The following is a 21453-nucleotide window of genomic DNA, read 5'->3' as shown; positions in this document are numbered from 1 at the left end:
CGCTGTTGTATGAATGGCAACAGGCGGATACATGTTAATTGTACCTTCTGCCATCTAGCATAACATTGAGCGACTGTATATGTCATCATGTTATTTTTATCTGAATCCCAAACCACGCACTGAACCTTTGCCATATAGCGACTGTTTACGAGCAGCCTTGTGTTATGTCTGTGCACTTGACACATTTGCTGTAATTTACTGCTTATATTACTATTACTACTATTATCCTGGGTATATGTGACTGTTTTGTTGTATGCTTCTCTGTGTGACCTGCTGCAAACCAATTGCCCTACAAGGGACAACTCAATACAGTGAAGTGAAGTGAATTAACCTCAGCACACCTATGATCTCCAATGGGAATTACTGATTGACATAGTTGCTAGACCCTTTTTTTTCAAGGTCAATTTAAGTGCAATTCAAGCCATTTGCAATCTGCTGCATTCACACCTTTGCTTCATTGCACTTTTGCACACGTTTAAAACTAGGAATAGGCAGCTCCCGTATCGTTTTATAATATTTACTTACGGTAATTTTTGTTTGTTTTGGGAGTTGCTGGGCTAACCTGGGATTGTTTTCTTATCATGTGGAACATCTGGTTGGTATGATAATACAATTCCTTGACTCCTTTAATCATGGCAATGAGAGGATCATTAATAGGAATTGGAATCTTTGAATGTCTCACAATTCCATTCAATTCCGATTTTTGGGTGTGCGATTCGAATCAGAATCGATTTTCGATTAATGACGATTTTTGATTCCAAATGATTTGATCGACAATAATTTTTGCTTCAATTCATAGAAATTGTAATGAGTCCAGTCTGACTCGCTCATGCTAATTAGCGCGCTACTGGCGGCACTTTTATCACTCAAAAGAACGGCTCTAGATGCAAAAAAACAACTTTTATTTGAATAACTTGATTGTGACTTTTTTCTTCTACTCTCTAATGTAGCTGCAACTTAACAGTGTATCAGACCGCATGGAATCACACTGCCCCTAAGTGGCCAAATCGGGTACAACATGAACAGCGCTCCCAATAAAGGCACACACAAACAAAGGCACACAAAAACAAAGGGAAGACAGTAGAAAATAATTTTAATAAAATCGATTTTGGGACATTTAAAATCGATTCTGAATTGCATTAAATGAGAATCACGATTCTTATGAGAATCAATTTTTTTGGCTTACCCCTAAAAATTTACATTTAATTCTTCACTGTGACATTTATCTCTGTCCTCTAATTCTAGCAACAGGGGACGAATTAGGAGTTTCATTTGTTACTAAAAAAGAAAAAAAACCCGATAAGAATGTAATTTTAAATTTTGATACTGATATATTTGAAAGATTTTGTTTTCAATTTTAGGATTTGTAGCCCGTGTCAATCTTGGTGAAAAGTTTAGTTTAATGGGAGTTTGACAACAATCAAGTAAACCAATGGCCACTAAATACAGAAAAAAAAGAATCATTTAATCTTTTGAATTCCCAATTTAGGGTCCTATTTTCATGCCAAGCACAATTCTAGCGCACTGTTTAACTGTGCGCATGGGTGGAGTTTTATTTCTGCTGGTATTTTGCTTGACTAGCATAGATAGAATAGGGTTTTTTGCACCATTGTGGGATGGAACGCAGCCGACTTCTGTCCAATTGAAGTAGTTCCCTTCATTTCCATTATAATCAGGTGGTCGAAGTCCACACAGTGTTTAACATTGCGGATGCAGACATTGACACGCGGTTGTCCGTGCGTGAGATTGGTGAACTGCAAGATCTCCCCTTGCGGATGATGCAGTTGGACGTGGGCAATTGGAGACCCACTGGCACCCCCAATTATGCATGTGTAAAACTCCCCCCATTCCACATAATTGTGTCGTGAAGTCATGTGGGTCAAGTCAAGTCATCTTTATTTATATGCCGCTTTCAAACAGCCCTAGCTGTGCCATTGACATGTTTTTAATATGATAAGAATTTGTTCAATAAATTGATTTCTACAATGATACAGAGGGATTTCCCACGCATTTGTCATAGGAATTAAATACGATGACATTGACCACACACATCCATTTAGCGCCGAATCTGTCTGTCTGCGCCCCAATCAAATCCACGAAAATTGCGTTACAGTCCTCCCTCACAACTTCGCGGTTTACTTTTTGCGGATTTACTCTTCCGCAGATTTTTAGCCCCCATTTCTTTATTCATGCTATTTTTTCCCTTTTTGTAATATTGCAGTAACTATAAACAGCTCTTTCTATCATTCAACACAATCTATTACACTTTTAATGAAAATATGGAATATTTGGTAAATTAACTCTTTCACTGCCACTGACGTTAAAAGACGTCAAGTAAAAACCTACGGAGGGCCGCCAATGACGTTAAAAGACGTCATCCAATTTTAAAAAAAAAAATTTTGAAACGGGTAGAGGGAACCCTTCCGCATCTGTGGTGAAAGTTTCCAGCAAGTCTGTTGTGCCTAATGACTATTTTTGGCCCCTAGAGGGCAGCGATGACTCTCTTTTGACAAGATTGGGTGGGCGTCAGTAGAAGACGTGAGACGGGGCTAGAGTGTTGAGGGGACATTGGCTGAAGAAGCCATAATGGCGGCCGCTTGCAAGCAGCTCACCGTCGAGCCGTTTTTTTCAAAGACATCGACCAACGATAAAGAGCACATTGATGACGACGATGATCATCATCGATGATGATGATGGTGACTCCGAGGTTGACGCCGAAGTTGGAAGCGCTGACGCGGCGGCTATGACGACGTTATAAAGGTTCACGGGCGAGCGATGCTGACACCGGAAAACACGGAGCACAACGCTCAGGCGGACGTTCAATTGGACGACGAAGAGTGCCCCGAGTCCAATGCATATTCATCGGAGCGAAAGTGAAACTGATCTGTTGTGCGAATCCTGGTCCCTCTCCTTGCACGCAGGAGAGTGTTATAAAAAGAAAAACTGTATTTGAAACATCCACATAATTGTAAGTAGTACCACAGTTGCACACATTTGTAAATAGTTTGCGAAATTGTTTTGTCAAATTGTTACACTGTTGAATGGAAATAAACGCATTTTGCAAACTAAAAACACTTTTTCATTGTTGGTGAAAGCGTTTTATAGAGGTAAAGCACTATTTAGGTGTTTGTGGCATCATTCATGGACAAAAAGAAGTGTACAATTCACTAGAGTGCATGAAATAACATCGTTTCACAAAAAGCTATTTTTCTCCGCTTTTTGTTTCAAAACAGAGCAACCATTTTCTATTGTTGATTACTGAAAAACGGAATAAGGTAGAAACAAACCTTTTTTTTCTGATGTAAGATGAGAGTCCAATCTTTCATTTGGTAGTATGTGTGTTTCCATAGTCCAAACACAACATTTTCTGTGGACCTTGAAAGATCAGTCAAAATGCTTAAATCGGCGGCACTGGCGACATCCCGTTTCTGAAAACGTCTGGCAGTCAAAGAGTTAAGAAACGTATATCATGATAATTTTTTTAAAAAAGTTGACATTTTACTTCTTTTAATTCTTCTCAGCACGTCTGTGTCCCATCAGTGGTGAGCAATTAACTTCAAGGCCACAAGTTAACGCAACTCCACAAGGAGAGCTCAATAAAACTCTTTTACTGCCAAAGAAACAAAAAACAACCGCTGCATGCCAGCCAATTTTAGGCATTTTCACTCATCTTTCATGGCAAACAGAATATTGTGTGCTATGACTACATAAACACGGTGGATACCATATGAAAGATTAGATTCCATTCTTTCATGAGAAAAAAATAGTACGATTCTACCTTATTCCGTTTTTTAGTAATCACCATTTGAATATAAGTAATATAAATGACACCAAGCGAAAATGGGGAAAAAAGGAGAAAAATAAGCTTTTTGTGAAAAGAAATATTTTCTGTGCAACAGTGATTTTGACACTAATATTTTTTGTTAGTGACACTGTGAATTAGATTTAATGTGACAAACGCTTTGATCACTCACCTCATCCTTGAAAACGTTCTATTTTCGCCATGTTTTCATGTAATTTGATACATGGGAGCCCATTGAAAAGAAATATAATGCTGCCATCTGCTGGCCATAGTTAGTGGGTGTTTTTTTTTTTCCACCTCATTCACAAACGAGAGCTGCACAAGATGTTGCGATGCCTATTGAGGAAAAAAAAAACCTAGTTGACGTCAATTGACGTTATTGGCAGTACTCAAGGGCGTGTCCTTAACGTCAATTGACGTTTTTCGCGGGGAAACTGTTTTAAGGTGACAGACAGTATTAGCATTATTGAAAGGAGGGTGGGGGTGGGGATTTCTTCTTTTAAAAAAACACTACTTTGCGGAAATTCGCCTATCGCGGAACGTATCACCAGCGAAAAGTGAGGGAACACTGAACACCACTTGCACCAACAATTAGACTTGTTTTTTGCAAGTCAAAAATCTGGTCACCAAATTTGTATGGGGGGCGCGGCAGCTACGTCGAAGTGCATCTGTTTTTGCACCAGGTGCATTGGTGTCTTTCTAAAAAAAAAAGAAGGCCCATAGTCTTAATTAGACTTCCAATTTTTCTTTAAGTATATTCCGCTTTCAATCGTTGTTGTGCTTGTACATTTGACATTCATTCTGCTAGCATTTGCAGCCCCCATGGACGTCAGTGAAAACGCATTTTTGTGTTCTTTAAGAATTCTTCATCACAGTATGTCCGCACAACAAGAGGTTGTGTGTCAGTGTCGGTCAGGATTCACGTTCCTGCTCTTCTTCACTGAGAATCAACGTGCTGTGCTAGTAAAATGCGAGTAGACTTTCCGCTATTTTGGACAGTAGGATACCTTTATCTCCAAACTTGTGTTTGCTAGGTGACCTAACAACAACTGACTTACCACATAAACAATTTCAATCTACACTTGTAGCCCTTACTATCGCAAAAAAAACAATTCTTGTTAACTGGAAAAATAAACAAACTCTGAATATCGACCAATGGTCTAACCTCCTCATAAATCACATTTTAATGGAAAAAATATCTGCCTCAAATAAAAACCAAATATCAAAATTTATAGAAACATGGTCTACGTATATAGAATTTTTTAACCTAATTCTGGTTACTTAATTCTGTCTGTTAGCGAGAGCCACCACATCGTGATAACTTACATTGATGTTTCTGCATTTGGCAATTTATTATTATATTATATTATTAGTATGGGATTTTTTTTAATATGTTTTAGGTGAACTGATGAATACACGCACGCACGCACACACACACGCACATTCCCATACTCACCCGCATACAAAATATATATATATATATATATATATATATATATATATATATATATATATTTTTTATTATTATTATTTTTTTTTTTTTAATTTAAAAAAAAAAGGAGAGCAATGATGATGTCAAATCGAATGAACAATACTGAGCTTTCCTGAAAAATAAATAAATAAATAAATAAATAAATAAATAAATAAATAAACAAAATAAAATAAAAAATAAAAAATAAAATGCGAGTAGGCCTACATACATGAGCAGACTGTATATTTTAAGGAGTGAATGTTAGCTTCTTTTTTTTCTTTTTTTATCCATGTGTAGGTGCAATGTTAAAGAACCCAATGGGTCATTTTGAAGGTTAATATGTCTGAGTTTAGGCTAGAGTGGAATTTATACAGTAAGTTAGCTCTCATGACCCAACAGTATGTTAACCTGAGAAGCAGGAGGAGGCGCAAGCAGTGACAAGGGAAAGCATGAAAAGGTTATTATGATACAAATGGGATGTTTAAATTGGCAAGGACTTGCTAAATGAAAGGAAGACGACTGAGAACTGAGAATGTTAGAGCAATATTGCCGTTCTAAGTTGTCATCTCTGCTTTTTCATTCGTACACGTACAAGGTGTGTCAGAAAATCTCAAGGCTAGTGTCACAAAAGATATTTTTCAATCCAAACTACAAACTATGAATTTCCCCCCATCGGGCTGGGACAAACGATCAACCGGCATGTCCACAAAGAGATGAGGCAATGTTGGCTTCATTTGCGAAAAGAGACGAGCGTTGAGGCGCAACAGCTCATTGCTTCACTATGACAACACCCTGAGCATCTGACAGTTCCTGTCCAAGAGGAACATCGCCGTCCTAGAATAACCTCGCTACCCAACCAACCTAGTAGCTTCATGTATTTTTTTTCTATTTCCCAAGTTCAAGGTTCGTATGGAGAAAAGAGGAGATATGAGAGTGTTTTTGTGTGATAGTAAGAAAATAAAGCAAAAAGCAGTGAAGTGAGCCTGACCTAAAAGAATCATGCTGGGTTGTCATAGCAACACTCTGCGTAGAATTACAAGCCAGAAGCAAGGAGAGAAAAGGAAGGCAAGGACAGTTTGGTTGTTGGTAAATCGGTGCAAGCTTGTTTTTTCTCAACTGATGAAATGTATTTGCAAATGTGCTCAGCAGAAAAAGCAATAATGCAACTATCATCTCACCCATTGATCACTTTGTTTCAACAGTTGGTGGAGTCACGATAAAATACAGGACCTTCATTGTTCAGGGAAAATACCTTCTTACATGACTATATGGATGCAACTGGCAATATAAAGCTGCAAACTAGTATAATAAAGTAATTATATGATACAGTTTTTCTTGTTTAATTGTTAACGTGTAAAATGCACCCCACAGTTTTTTATTTTATTTTGTTTTTTATGGTAGCAAGCACAATGACACAGATCTACTGAATTGGTTGGATTGGATTTTCCTGGTCACGTCACACATTTTCCAAGCGATTTGTTGCCATGCTTTCCCATAGGTCAAATGAAAATGTCACGTGCCATTCACTGTCACGAGGCTGCTTTAAAGGCCAGCAAGCGGCTGATGGCTTTGGTGAGGAAGTCGGACAAAGACAATTAAAAAAAAGAAGAAGAGACAAATATTCAAATTTTTTACAAGTAAATCGTTACTCTGTATTACTTTAGTAATGAAGTGCTGTATATTTTATTATTATTATTCATTTCTAGGATATGGACTTGGAAGGAAAAAACAGCCCAGGCTGCTTGATCTTTCATCATTCAACAGTGAAAATTGCAACTTTAAAGACGTTTCAGGTTGATTGTAGTAAATAGGGATGAGCAAGTACCAATACCTGGTATCAGTATCTGTGCCAATACCAGCCTTATTTTAAGGTGCCGGTACTCGTGGAGGCTGCTGATACCAGTATCTTACGATGACTCACAGATGCCTATTGAGATGCAATTTCTGTAAGTATATCGGGGTTTTTCCTGTGTACAAAATTTGGAGGCGGCCACCTCCACCCAATTTGCTATTTCTGATATCACCCATTTGAGCTTGGCAGGAACGCATTTTAACTGCAGTTGCGCCATTATGGAGACGCTATATCAACAGCAGTGCACCGGAAAGACCCGAAGCAACAACCGAAGAAGAAACATCTTTCGTTTTTTTTTTTTAACTTTATTGTGTCGAAGAAGAAATGGATCATGGAGCAACCGTTGCACACGCCCATTTCCTGGTTATGAGGCAGAGGTGGCGCGCTCCAGCCATCGCCAAAGTCATAAAAACACATTATATACAATAAATATAATAATTTTTTACACCAACGTTGAACTATATTTACAATTTAATATGTACTGGTAGATGAATTTATGAATAATGCATGATGAATAATGATTGTAGTTAAAAAATGGCAAAAATAGAACTTTGTATTAATATAATTTCTCATTTCTAGTTTCTAATGGCTGCGGGAGGGCGGCCGATAATGGTATCGGTCACCGCCGCGAATACTGATACCTTAAAATAAGATTGGTAATCCATCATAGTCAGGATGATACCACCTCTGCCTCATTTTGAACCAGGAAAAACCCTGTATATGTATGGATAGAAATAAAAAAGTTTCGGTTTAAAATTGTCTGTCATTGTTTATTTGGAAATTTTATGTATCAAAAGTACTAGTTACGAGTGGTAAAGGTAAATGTGACTACTCAAGAGTTGACAATTGAACATAACTTGTAATGAGCTTGTGAGATTTTTTTTTTCTTGGTAAATTGTTATTTATAATCGTTGTTTATAATCTCAGGCAGGTTTGATAATGTGTGTTCCTATAATCCTAATTAATGAAAAATTATTTTAAGTAGGTTGTTTCAAATTTAAAGCAAACTTTTTTTTCTTGTATGGTTAAAGAAGTTTTTATGTCCAGCAAAAAGCACAGATCTTTCAATGATTTTTGCTTCAATTTATAGATGTTGAAGGAATCGTAATGATCTACTCCAGTTTGACTCGCTAATGCTAATTAGTGCTCTATTCGCGGCACTTTTATCACTCAAAAGAACGGCTACACGCTGCAAAAAAACAACTTTTATTGGAATAACTTGATCGTGACTTTTTCCTTCTACTCTCTAATGTGGCTACAACTTAGCAGTGTATCAGACCGCGTGGAATCACACTGCCCCTAAGTGGCCAAATCGGTTACAACATGAACAGCGCTCCCAATAAAGGCACACACAAAGGGAAGAAAGTATAACATAATTTAAATAAAATTGATTTTGGGACATTTAAAATCGATTCTGAATCGTACTAAATGAGAACCGCAATTCTTATGAGAATCAATTTTTTAGCACACCCCTAATGGTCATGTTTTCATTTATTTATAGTTCTAACAAAGCTCCTGTAGTCAAAAGTAACAGGCTGCGGGGGCTGTTGGTGACCATCTATGATTGGTTGTTGTTTCTCATGCAGGCAGTGTTTCTTAAAAATCCTTTTTTAATGTACAAGATTGGGCCCTAGATAGCCTTTTTTTAAATTTATTTTTTCACAGATCATTTTCCCTTGAAATATTGTTAGGTCAAAGTGACAGTTTTACCAATTATAGCAAACATTTATTTGTTTTCAAAATTGCAAACACCCCTTACTGAAAAGCATCCCATGCATTTCATTTTAAATCAAAGTACACGGGAAGTTAAGTCACTGTTTGTCTTAACAGTTTGTTTTCCATCAGCTAGATAGATTGTTTACATATCTAATGATGTAATAGGTCATCTGAAAATAGCCCAATGCTAAAAGGGTAACAGGGGACACAGCTTCACCCATGTTGGCCGTGACCTACTGTAAAGTTACACAATTCAACTCCATGAGTTAAATTATTCAGTTGAGCCATTGTTGTTTCTTGACTTAGCGCATGTTAAGTCTTTGTATACTGGTCTTCTTACTCCACAGCATCATTTGTCCTCTATTCTTTCTTTGGAACCCCTCCAGCACAATGTGCGTTTTTATCACAGGCGCTAAAGCAACAAAGCCCAGATGTCACTTCTAGTAACTCCCAGCAGCTGATGAAGTGTGTTACCCTACGGTGTCAGTGCCAATTCTTACAACGGAAAGTACACAGCATTCCAGAAATCTTTTGCATATTTTAAAAGTACAAAATATTAATTCTTACGCTAAATATAATTCATCTAAATTCAGAAGAGTTATCTTAAACATACCCGAAAGGTGGTGTGATTGAACAAGATTAACATTTCTGTGAGTACAGTGTGTAATAGTTGACCCCTAGATGTCACCAAATAATAGAATACAGCCGAAGTGCATGTATTTTGAAGTGTCAAAATAATATATATAATTCCTTCATTTTAACAATATGCACAAAAAAAATGTTCTTATCAAATCATCAAAGCTACTGTTCATTTAAAAAAATAAATTGTGGGTCTAGTAATCTCTAATTGTATTACATAGACCCCTGTGCACCCAACAGGAGGCTGACATGGATCGCCACCATAGTTCTGCTACAGATTTCCAAAGGAGGAAAACTTTGCGAATGTGGTTAGCCTCTAGTGGGAGCTGCATCTCAAGTCGAACACATCAGTTGGACCGCAATTTACCTTCCACAGCTGGGGCTTGCAGGTGGTCATCGCAAAGTATCGTATTTCCGCCTCCATAGTTTTTGCTAGCTTCTCCTGCTAGCTGCTTTTATTAGGCGCTCCACTGAGTTCTTGCTGTCCACCCTTGATCCGCGCTCACGCTAGCTCCTGCTTGCCAGGTTGCTTGCTCACTCGCTCACTCATAATTGAAGATAGGCTTGCAAAGTGTGGTCTTTCTGAGGCACTGCTTCATAATTGTTACATTCTATTAGTTCACCACTAGATGACACTAAAAAAGACACACTGTACCTTTCAAGAGTTTTTTTCAATTGTTGCATTATTTTGTGATCATTTACATTTGTAAAAATCTAACATATTTCCAGACACTCTGAACTAATAATCTAACATGCATGTGAGGACACAACAGCAGCAGCAATAATGACCTGAGAATGTTACTTTATGCCACATTATCGATGTGTCACATTATTTTGAACTGATCATTTACTCTTTCATTGCAATTCTGGTCGCTTTATCTTGTTAAGAATTCTGAGACGAGGTGCCCAGGGGAGAGGCCCCTGTCAGGGAAAAAGTATCCACCATGGAATTCCTTGCCATGCTTCTAGGTGATATTGTGTCTAAATGAAATTCTAAATCACTAAGCTTGTCTTCGATTATTTAATAAAACAAACAGGAAATACAAAAACTATGGTCGAGTAGAAACCATACGTCCGTCTCCCATGGGATCAGGAAGTCAGGACACCCTTTCTCATGAGATAATGGGATATAATCAGTGCCAGCCCCTCCTTCACAGGAAGAGCTGCCTCATGTCTAAAACCTTTGTTTCTATATGTGATTGCATTATTGTTTAGTGTCATCAGCTTTATCAAACAGCTAATGTGTGTGCTTGTGTGTTTAATAGTTTTGATAGTGATTTGGCTGAGAAGCTGAAGGGACCACAGGGTATAGTGAACTGTAATAGCACCACTGTGCACCCTGCTGCTGCTGCTGCTGCTGTTTTTTTTTGAAACGTGTAATCAGGATTATTCCTTCCAACCAACGTTTGATCTTTCTCTACTGGCGATTGCTCCCCCGCTTGCAATGAGAAGAGGTTCGCTCAGGATACAATTACTCAAAAAAGTTTGTTTAATACGTTTATGTATGACATTTTTGGCTTTCTCTTAATTGCTGAAATGAATGAATCTTTTCCAATTCAAAGTTGATTTAAAATGTTACAAGTATGTCAGAGCACTGTCTCTAATAGTTCACAAGGTGTTGCCCAGTAGTTATAGTAATGATGGAAAGCAGACAGTTAACGCTCCTTCATATAATAGGATCTCCACACATACTGTGTTAAGTTTAGACAACCTTCCAAGCCTACTGTGAAAGAACAAACTAAGCCTTGGGCCAGTCTTGTTTGAATTCTGCTCTTCTTTGTTCTTGAGTTGGTTGCCCGTCCCTTTAGCAGTGTCATTGTAATCTGAACCCACTCAGTGAATTTATATGGAAGTGTGTATTCACTGATGACAGTGTGTGTGTTTTGTCTGTGCCCTCAAACACAAGACAATCTAATTAGCCTCAGAGGCTTTGTTATTGTGAGGACACTGGACTGCACTTCCACGGGCCTCAGACTACAACATAATCTCGGGTCAGTGAGCAATCAAAGTCAACAATTATTTTAGTGGAATAGATGTGGCCAAGAGCAAATCTTAACATTGTATTTAATTTTCTCTTTTTATTAAACATTTATTTAATTCCTCACTTTTTTATAATGTGTAATTATATTGATTAGCTACTGTAAATTTATACATCTTTGTCCTACACCCTAAAACATTTATTAAATGCTTTACTTTAATGCATGTAGTTATGTTTATTGCTCTAACACAACCTGTGCTACCTTTAACGTAACCATCCGCTGTCAGCTAAAAGATCATCTGCGGTCAAAATTAATAGTGAGATTAATCTGCATTAATAAATGATTAATGCAAGATTTTTTGTGATTAATTAATTAGTTACTGCTTTAACTTTGACAGCACTAATTGTAACGCACGATAGCGGCAATAACATCTTTTTTTCTTTCTGTCAGCTAATAATTAAACAGTTATTATAACAATTAAATAATTTAATAATAAAAAATAAGAATGAAATCACAATTAAATAATAATAATAATAATAATAATAATAATAATAATTAAAAGCAAGTACATGTGGACATTTATCTTATTTTTGCTTCCTGCTTGGCTATCCAGTAGCACCCATCCATGACTGTACTCGGCCGAAACCAATCACGTGTTACACTGTGTATAGCATTAAATTAATGAAGTCACTTCTATTTGCATTTTTTCCCCCAGAAACTATGTTTGATCATTTCAATGCTTGTATTTTTTTGTATTAATAGGCCTAGAGAAAATCATCTGCCCTAGCCAAAAATCCAAACTGCCTTGAAATAATGTTTGTGGGCAAAATAGAGTGATGACTGAGTGTGTGTGTGTGTGTGTGTGAATGTGTGTCACATGTGTAATGATTTCAGGTTACTGCCTAGGGATGGCGGGGATGAAGGAACAGCAGTTCCCTGAGGAAAAGCCCTTGCTGCCAGAGCAGAGAGGAACAGATTCAGACATGGTCAGTAATCTTGCTTGAAAACACTATTATTACTCTTTTATTTCTGTAGCTATATGTTTTCGGCCCTAAACTTTAGGCTATTTATCATTTATTTTCAATAGTACTATATTTCTAATTCCTACTTATAGTACTTTACTTGAAATTTATTTAGCATATATATGAATTTATGCAGTCTGAGCTAACCGAACTTTACATGTGACTTTACTAAAGACATAATTTCCCTCACAGTTTAGAATATTTTATCATAAAAGACAACAGTATAACAACGCTAGAAAATGACAAAAAATACATCCTAACTGCAGAATAGTATTGAAATAACTTGTGATAATTCTGTCAAGCCAACGAATAGAACAATCCTAATTATACTGTATGCCACTCATCAACCAGAATGACACAATCAGCCAATAATCGGCTCATCTTGTAAAGTTGGGGCGACTCAAACATTATGACTTCCTGTTCATACAGTAGGTCATTGACAGCCTGATTGATTCAGTGTGTTGTGAGTGCCTGACCCATTTCATTGTTAGAAGCTGACACGAATAAAGTTGACACGTACCTTTTTGAAGGACCAGTCTAATATTTTCCTCCCACAGACTCACTAACTCATCTTTCATGTCACTCATCAATCGCTACAGTTTTATGACGTACAATTGTATGTAACACAAAATTGGATGTTTTGTATTTTCTTGTTTCTCAACACAGCAGGAAAAAGGAGAGGAGGCATCAGGAGGGCAGCCGTGTCCTGCGAGCCCGAAGCCCTTCAACAACCCCCCTCCACACAGTCGCCCCACTCATCGTTGGCATGTCATCGCACGACATTGGCTTCGCCAGACCCGCCGTCGGACCACCGGAACCCTTCCGGTAACAACCACAACAACACAAAATACAATGCAAGATATTGACTTCCGAAAAAAAAATACACAACACAGAGAGGAGATCACTTCTCTTACATCCAAACATGTTTGGTGCATGTGATTTATACCAAGTCCTGGGAAGACAATGTTTTCTTGTTACAAATAAAAAAAAGTAAAACATTTCAACTGAAATTTAAAGGGTACAATTAGCAGTAGTAACATTTTACTTTAGTAGTTAGGAATGAAGAAATAATTAATTAAAAAAAGGTTGTATTGCAATTTATTGTATTTTTAATACTAGCCTCCTGTTAAGGAATGATAAAAACAACGATGGTCACTAAAATAACTTGTTGAAGCTGACAAAAGTTTTATTAAATTTACCATGAATTAAATTACAGAATTAGTCTAATGCCTTTTTTATGGTGCAACAGAATGATTTCAAAAACAAAAAGGCCTGAACTACATTCATGGTATAACTGTAAGTCCTAACATACACATTATAATGGAAAAGTGACCCAAACTCAACTTGCCGAGAACACAGACTTTAAATAAGCAAATTGTAATTTTGGGGTTGGACGACAAGCTTGAATTCCATCCATCCATCCATCCATCCATCCATCCATCCATCCATCCATCCATCTTCTCCCATTCATTGGGGTTGGGTCACGGGGGCAGCAGCTTTAGCAGGAAAGGCCAGACGTGCACCTCCCCCGGCCACTTCTTCCAACTTGCCTCTCCCCCAGCCACTTCTCTTTTTTAATTTTTTTTTTTCTAAGGAGAGCTCAGTATTGTTCATTCGATTTGGCATGTCATCATTGCTCTCCTTTTTTATTAATTTATATATATATATATATATATATATATATATATATATATATATATATATATATATATATATATATATATATATATATATATTATTTTTTTTGTATGTGGGTGAGTATGTGTATGTGCGTGTGTGTGTGCGTGCGTGCGTGCGAGCGTGTGTGTATTCATCAGTTCACCTAAAACCTATTAAAAAAAATCCCATACTAATAATATAATATAATAATAAATTGCCAAATGCAGAAACATCAATGTAAGTTATCACAATGTGGTGGCTCTCGCTAACAGGCAGAATTAAGTAACCAGAATTAGGTTAACAAATTCTATATACGTAGACCATGTTTCTATAAATTTTGATATTTGGTTTTCATTTGAGGCAGATATTTTTTCCTTTAAAATGTGATTTATGAGGAGGTTAGACCATTGGTCGATATTCAGAGTTTGTTTATTTTTCCAGTTAACAAGAATTGGTTTTTTTGCGATAGTAAGGGCTACAAGTGTAGATTGAAATTGTTTATGTGGTAAATCAGTTGTTGTTAGGTCACCTAGCAAACACAAGTTTGGAGATAAAGGTATCCTACAGTCCAAAATCCAGCCACTTCTGCCAACTCTTTGAGGATGAATCTGAGGTGTTCACATTCACAACACAATTGGGAGACATCGTCTCTCCATTGGGACATGCCCGCAAAGTGTCCAGAGGTCCATTTCACAAAGCATGTTCAACAAACACCGAGACTCACCCTAAACAGCGAGTTGACATACACTGGAAGAGGAAACTCTGCGTTTTCGGTTTTAGGACAGCTGATTTGAGGTAATTATATCAAAGCAGAGTAGTTTCACCTGGCGTTACCGCTACGCTAACAAGACCACATCAATGGAGCCCCGATTTGTGGAGTCACCATGGAAATGGGGAGCGCAGAGCGCTTCCGCGTTTTTTACCCCTCTCAACTGGAAATGCGATCATAAGGCGAAAGTGAACATGTCTTTAGAAAAAAAGTGCAACACCAAAGTGGCTTCCCATAGGAAGGCGGCGTGAGAGAACGTTGGTGCTCGGGAATCGGGTCAATGGGTACATTTAAATGTAGTCCTTTGGAAGCACAATAATATTACAGGGGAAGCCTGTTGAATGGTCATTAATTCATTTCATTTAGGTGCAAACCTGCGGGGGAGAAGCACACTCGAATTAAGATGAAATATAAAAACATTATTTAAACGGAGCGCAACACACAATATATGCTGTGATGTGAGCGCATGACTACGGTTGGTAATGTTGCAAATGTAAGGACGGATTAAGTTGTGTATGTAGATGATGGACTGTGATGTGAAATGGTACCGTTCAAAAAGATAAATGCCAGCATATCTATGCGCCGTCTAATAATCTCACGATGAATATTTAATTCCCTGCGCAATGCGGCACCTTCATCAATAGGGTCATTGTCAAAAGAACATGACATGTTCGTGACAAAAGTGGACTTTACGCTATAGACTACTGTATAAGCGTATTTACGCAAAAACTCGCCACAGCGGACTTTATGAGTGAGGAAATGAAATGTCGTGCATGTGGCTGAAAGGAGGCGGAGACAGAGAAAACCTCGAGGTTCATTGTGGAAAACCTGCAACCGACCAGGTTAGGTTCATGGACACTGTTACTATGGTAACTGACCGACAGCTTAAATTACCTCTTTTTATGAAACAGGCTAGAGTTACCGCTTTTTCTCTGGTTTCAGTTACCTCCCTTTCTGTAATGGAAGACGCAGAGTTTCCCACATTTCAGGGTTTCTTGACTCAGAGTTCTCACCAAATCTGCTTTGTGAAAGCACGCTAACCGATGTCTGAGCCACCTCATCTGGCTCCTCTCAACGTGGAGGAGCAGCAGCTCTACTCTGAGCCTCTCCCAGATGATCGAGAGACTCACTTTATGCCGAAGCAGTGATTAAAATGAAGTTTAGTCAAGTTCAGTTCATAGTTCATAATTAAAATTCTTAAGCTAAGTTCACTGTTCCCAAAATGTAGTTCATAATTATTTTGTTGTTATTATTATTAGCAACAGGTCGCTGCGAGTACCCACAAAATGTCATTTCCCCACCGTTGCCATCCATGGAGTCCAGACAAGTAGGCAGCTACAACTTTCATCCTACAGCCTCAAAAAATGTTGAGAAACGTGTTGCTTGAACACTCTTTTTCAAAATGACAAATTAAAACAAATAGCTGCCAGACTGTAGTCCTTTATGTGCAAGCACAAACAAAATTTGAGGTATGAACTAGAATGATGTGGGAAATTAAACAGTTTCTTTCTCTGAAGTACGCATCCTCTCACCACCGTTGGAGGTCGAATAGCATAGAGAAGAGTGCCACCTGCTGGTGCAAACGCTACTCTACAATCCGTCTAGCCACCCCATTATCTACATCGCTCGTGCCTCATCAGGCTCCTTAAATTTCTTCGCTCCAGCAAGCTTTATGAGGTCACTGAGAAAAAAATATAGGTATTCAATACCTGTGCTGGAAGAACAGAGGCTAGATTGTGTACCGTAACTACTTGTGCCTAACATGACAAAAAATAATAATAAAAATTATATTGCTGATAAACATATGTTATTTGTCAGCATATTTGAATTGGGACAGGAGCAGATTTCTCCATAACCAACTGTGAAAGCAATTACTGATTACTTATTAAGTCTATTTGTCATTAAATTATTAGGTAGCCTACACATTCATACAGTATTTTTGGGATTTTCAAATGTTGGCTTTTTGCTTGTATTTTGAAGCCAGCTTACCCTTAGGCTGTGCCTTTGAACATTTAATTGTATTTTGGCTGTGAATGACACCCCCTGCACTGTTACCAAATGACTAAATGTTATTTTTACTCCTCATGTTAAAATCCAAGCACATCTTCATTTGCTAAATGTTACAAAGCAAATGTCATAGCATTTATGAAACAGTCAGACACATTCATGCAAACAATATTTTGTGAGGTGCAAACTGACCAGCAGCCAGAGTGAATGTTTTGGTCTTCATAACATCCATTAATAGTTCTAACAAAAAGGTGATCAAGTGGTTCAAGATAATCATGCACAGATTATGATGACCTACGAAGAGTCACAATCATTTTGAATGTGTAATGAGTTTCAGGTTGAAAGAAGAAAAAAAACACGTTCCACCATTAATTTGTGTTTCTCTTTGTCTGTCTCTCTGCAGGAGAACTGTGAACAGCTGATGCCAGTAGGCGATTGGAAGGTATGCTGCTATTGTTATCATGATCTCTTAATCTTTTGTGGCTCTGCCATCTGTTGAATGTCACATCAAATATATTTTGTCATTTCAATCCTTCTGGTTTCCTTGGGGGTTTCAGTATGGGTCGTAGTGATGAAAAATAGAAAGCAAGGTAGAAATTAAAATTGCTGACATGCATTCTAATGCACTTTTTTTCTTTTCCTTTTTCTTTTTTTTTACATTATTTCATTGAAATACAAGTTTATATTCCCTTGATTTTTTTTTGCAACTTTAAAGAGACACAAAAAAAGGCTTTTCAACCCTAGTTAAAAGGTTCTTATATTATGTCAATAGTGTCCATAGAATGTGTTTAGAATTCAAAACGTGTTTTGAGTTCACCCTATTGTGCCAGTGGCACCACCTGTTAAGGAAGAAAGAATGGAGAAAAAAAACAATGTTTTGTGTTTGTGTTGATGTGTTTACACCAACAGTACAGTAAACATATTCAATAAAAAATAAATACTTGAAATTTTAAAACTTATAATCCCCGTATGTTTACAGAACTAAGTATGACCGCAAACTGACATAGCCTACCTTGAGTACAGAGAAAGCACAAGCCAGATGTGTTTTTCACTCTTTCCATCGTGTGTAGTTGGTGCATTTTGTGTATACTAATATGAGGTTTGAAGAGGTAATAAGCAAGACCTATTTGCTTTTGCGACAGAACTATGTTGTCTTGCCAAATTTGTGAAAGGTTTTCTTATTTGCATGAAGAGTTTAGCAAAAAATAGTCAATATTTACAAAAATTGCACTTTAGCCATAAGAAAAAAAACTGCATTAAAATTTGCTTCATGTCTGAGAACAGTGAAATATGTTTAAGTATTTGTTCTGGGATTCATAGATACACGTACTATAGTGCAGTTTTCTGTTCCATTTTAAAATAATAATAATAATAATAATAATAATAATAATAATAATAATAATAATAATAATAATAATAATAATAATAATAATAATAGTGAACAGCAAAGCAAGTAGACCTTTTATTTTCTCACATCCTTCACTACATCATAGAGTAGGTACTTATTTTATATTATTAATTTGCTGAGGTGGACTTTAATTGATTGTGATAGATTTTGAGGTGCAGGGGGAATTAAATATTTTGTCAAACAGAATGTGGTTGAAGTTGGAGGTTTAAATATGGGTATATCGTGAACATTAATGCAGGTAACAATCAGAGGTGGGCAATATACAACATTTTACTGGTCTATCATTTGTGAGCACCCTGGGGACCGTTAAGACATTGTCAGGCCGTCATTTTTTTAAGCCAAACTGACGGACTGAGAGTACCTGATGATCACACTGACAGACGAAAACCCACTTCCATCAGTGCTTAGTTTGTCACCCCCCCCCCCTTTTTTTCCCCTCGTTATTCGTCAACAAAATGGGCGTCCGTCAGTACTGACAAAATGCCCACCTCTGTTAACCATCACATTACAAAAACAAATGACTGCAGCATAGTGGTGGATGTGGGATTTAGAAATGAAGATTCTCAGCCAAAATCCTCTGTGATCCTGATCCCGGGTAGGCGTTTTTCACAACAACATTCCTTCTACCTCCCTGGGGTTGCAGTTCAAAACATTGTTGTTGTTTTTTTGTCACAGATTCAACTTCTTCTTGCTTGTTCGTACACGGTGACTGCTCCGTGACACAACACCCGTTGAAACAAATAGCAAAATATGGCCGTAAGCCTGAAAGCCGAAGTCAGGTGCCAAATCGTTTACCTATGAGAACCCTCGGAAATAAGGTGGATTGTACACTCTGTGTTGTCTAGATAGGTTAGGGTCATGTAAATAAAAACATGGATCACAGCCTACATATATGCATTCAAGCTTAAAAAGAAAGTCATACCAGATTGTCTGAGTGCAGAAGGCCCCCAAATTTAGTCATTTTATTTTTATATAATGTACATTATAAATGTTCATTTTTGCCATTACGACATTAATAATTAAATATGTCAAGTAAAAAAAGACTATGGTCTAGAAAGACTTCCTTTATTTAAAAAAACAAACAAAACACAAGTAGCCCGTTTATGTTAAGTGAAATCCACAAAATACTTTTTTTTTTTAATTAAAATAATTATGTTGAAAAAAATGTTTGTCTTCATTTTTATTTGTAATAATAAACAACTTATAAATATAATATATAAAATAACTTGTAATCTAACGTAGTTACTTTTGATAATGTTAGTATTAAGTAAAGCAACTAAGTTACTTTTGAAAGCAAGTAATCAGTAAAGTAACTAAGTTACTTATTTAGAGTAACTGCGGCAACACTGAAGTGGTTAGTACCTCTTCTTTTCCCTTCTTCAGCATCATCCTATTGAACACCAAATTCCCTCATGTCTCCCCTCTCTACATCTGCCAACCTGATTGTTTGTGCTAACTATCATCATTACTTTATTAGATGAGATGATTAACTTGTTGTGAAAACCAGTGATGCAGATTTTATGACACATTTGCATTGTCTACCCCTTTTGATACGTTTTTCCTATCTGACTTATTTGACCCACCGATTGTTCAAGTAACAACCGCGACAATCAATAACTGCTGCAGCCGATTTGTCTGGATGTGAATGCATTCTACCCCCCCCCCCCTCCCCCACCAAGCCACAGATTGACAATGTGAAGCAACCTTGTACCAAACGCCAGCAACATAGCCTTGAAGCTGATATGTGTCAGTGGTGCTGATGAGGGAGGATGCACAAAAGACTGCCAATACATGATATCCATTTGTGTGATGGAGAGGTTGTGAACCAATCCTCGCCAGCCTGCACCACCCCCGTGGTATTGTTGCCTATCGAGCATGAGGCGAGTGCAAACTGAGGGGGAGGGCATCAGCTTAAATGTGCGGGTGCGGGTAGGTCTCAAGCAGACAAAGACACTGCAGGACTGTGCAGCATCCATCTCCTAGCATATTTGCGTTTCGCAGCGGGTGCTGACCAGAACCTAGTCCTACATAACAGGAGAGGCCTGGCTGCTCATCTGCATCTTCTTCCTTTTCTTTAGCCACTGAGAGAACATTTAGTGTGGAATCATGCCTGAATGCTGGGACGGGGTGAGTGGACTGGATTCAGGTTATAATGTACGCTGCGGCGAATGACGCATGTGATAAAGTATGACTTGCTTTATTTGTGAGTTGCTTGTGACTGGAATTTGTCATTGTAAATAATTTGTATTTGATGACAAGACAAGTTTAAAAAAATGCACACAGAAGAGTTAGTTGCAGAATGCAAAAAAGGCTGTTGTGTATGATGCTGTTTTACACTTTGTTTCCATGCAAAGCTGAAACTGCAATGTCACAGAGAACGATGGGCCATTCTGTTCGTTTGGCCCACTGACACACTTCAGTGCGCCATCACGGATGCTCTTTTCTTCTGCGGATAATAAATGTGTGTACATGTGCCTATGTGTCACTCCGTGTGGGCGTACGTGCACTGCAATAGTCCTCTTGGTCGACATGTTGTTAACCTTGAAGTTAAGTAAATGTGCAAAAATTGGATTGCTGCATGCTGAATAAAATGAAACTAGTTAATCTGTCTCTATAAATATGATCTTAATTGAGCTGTTTTGGCTTTACACATTGAGAATGTGTAAAAATATAGCATTTCAAGAGATAAATGCAGAAAATGATTTTCTTCTGCGACAATTGCGATGATTCTCCCTTCTCAACATCTGAAGGTCATCATGTCACCTTAATTTATTTACCATTTGCAAACTAAAATCTGTCTTCTAACAAGTCTGATGCAGTAACTGCATCAAATAGAACGCTTAATCTCATTGAATTACTGTAGGTCCTTTGCTGTATGACTGCAATACTATCTGTGGCTAAGGTAGAGGTGATTGCGCAGTGTTTGTCATCCATCATTCATAGTGAGCCATTTGGATGTTACACACTGTAAATAACTCCATAATGTGTATCGTGTTGAATTGGAATTGCGGCCACGCAGCATTCAAAACGCTACATTGAGTCGTCAATCAACAACAGGTGGTTGGAGAGATTCATAATCACCTCTTCTTTTCTTTTTTTGGTGGAGTGCGAAATACAGGAGAAACTATG

At 37.6% G+C, this 21453-nt stretch overlaps 1 protein-coding gene across 7 annotated transcripts in view; it reads left to right on the top strand.

The window, feature by feature from the left end:
- The window catches only part of ndrg4 (NDRG family member 4), a 47163-nt gene that overhangs the window by 11213 nt on the left and 14497 nt on the right, over window positions 1-21453 (top strand). For 2 of the 7 annotated variants that reach the window (XM_077567445.1, XM_077567449.1), the window contains exons 2-4: window positions 12354-12445; window positions 13148-13306; window positions 17320-17358. In XM_077567445.1, the coding sequence (XP_077423571.1) occupies window positions 12368-12445; window positions 13148-13306; window positions 17320-17358 (276 nt within the window). In that variant the 5' untranslated portion in view covers window positions 12354-12367. Of the gene's footprint in view, window positions 1-12353; window positions 12446-13147; window positions 13307-17319; window positions 17359-20230; window positions 20452-21453 lie in introns of those variants that run through there. The other 5 variants (XM_077567452.1, XM_077567450.1, XM_077567447.1 and 2 more) reach the window with 4 other exon arrangements.

The sequence above is a fragment of the Vanacampus margaritifer genome, chromosome 6 (assembly GCF_051991255.1).
Source record: "Vanacampus margaritifer isolate UIUO_Vmar chromosome 6, RoL_Vmar_1.0, whole genome shotgun sequence".
NCBI classification, from domain to species: domain Eukaryota; kingdom Metazoa; phylum Chordata; class Actinopteri; order Syngnathiformes; family Syngnathidae; genus Vanacampus; species Vanacampus margaritifer.
Note: the sequence above shows the minus strand (reverse complement) of the source record. Positions and strands in the feature narration are given on the sequence as shown.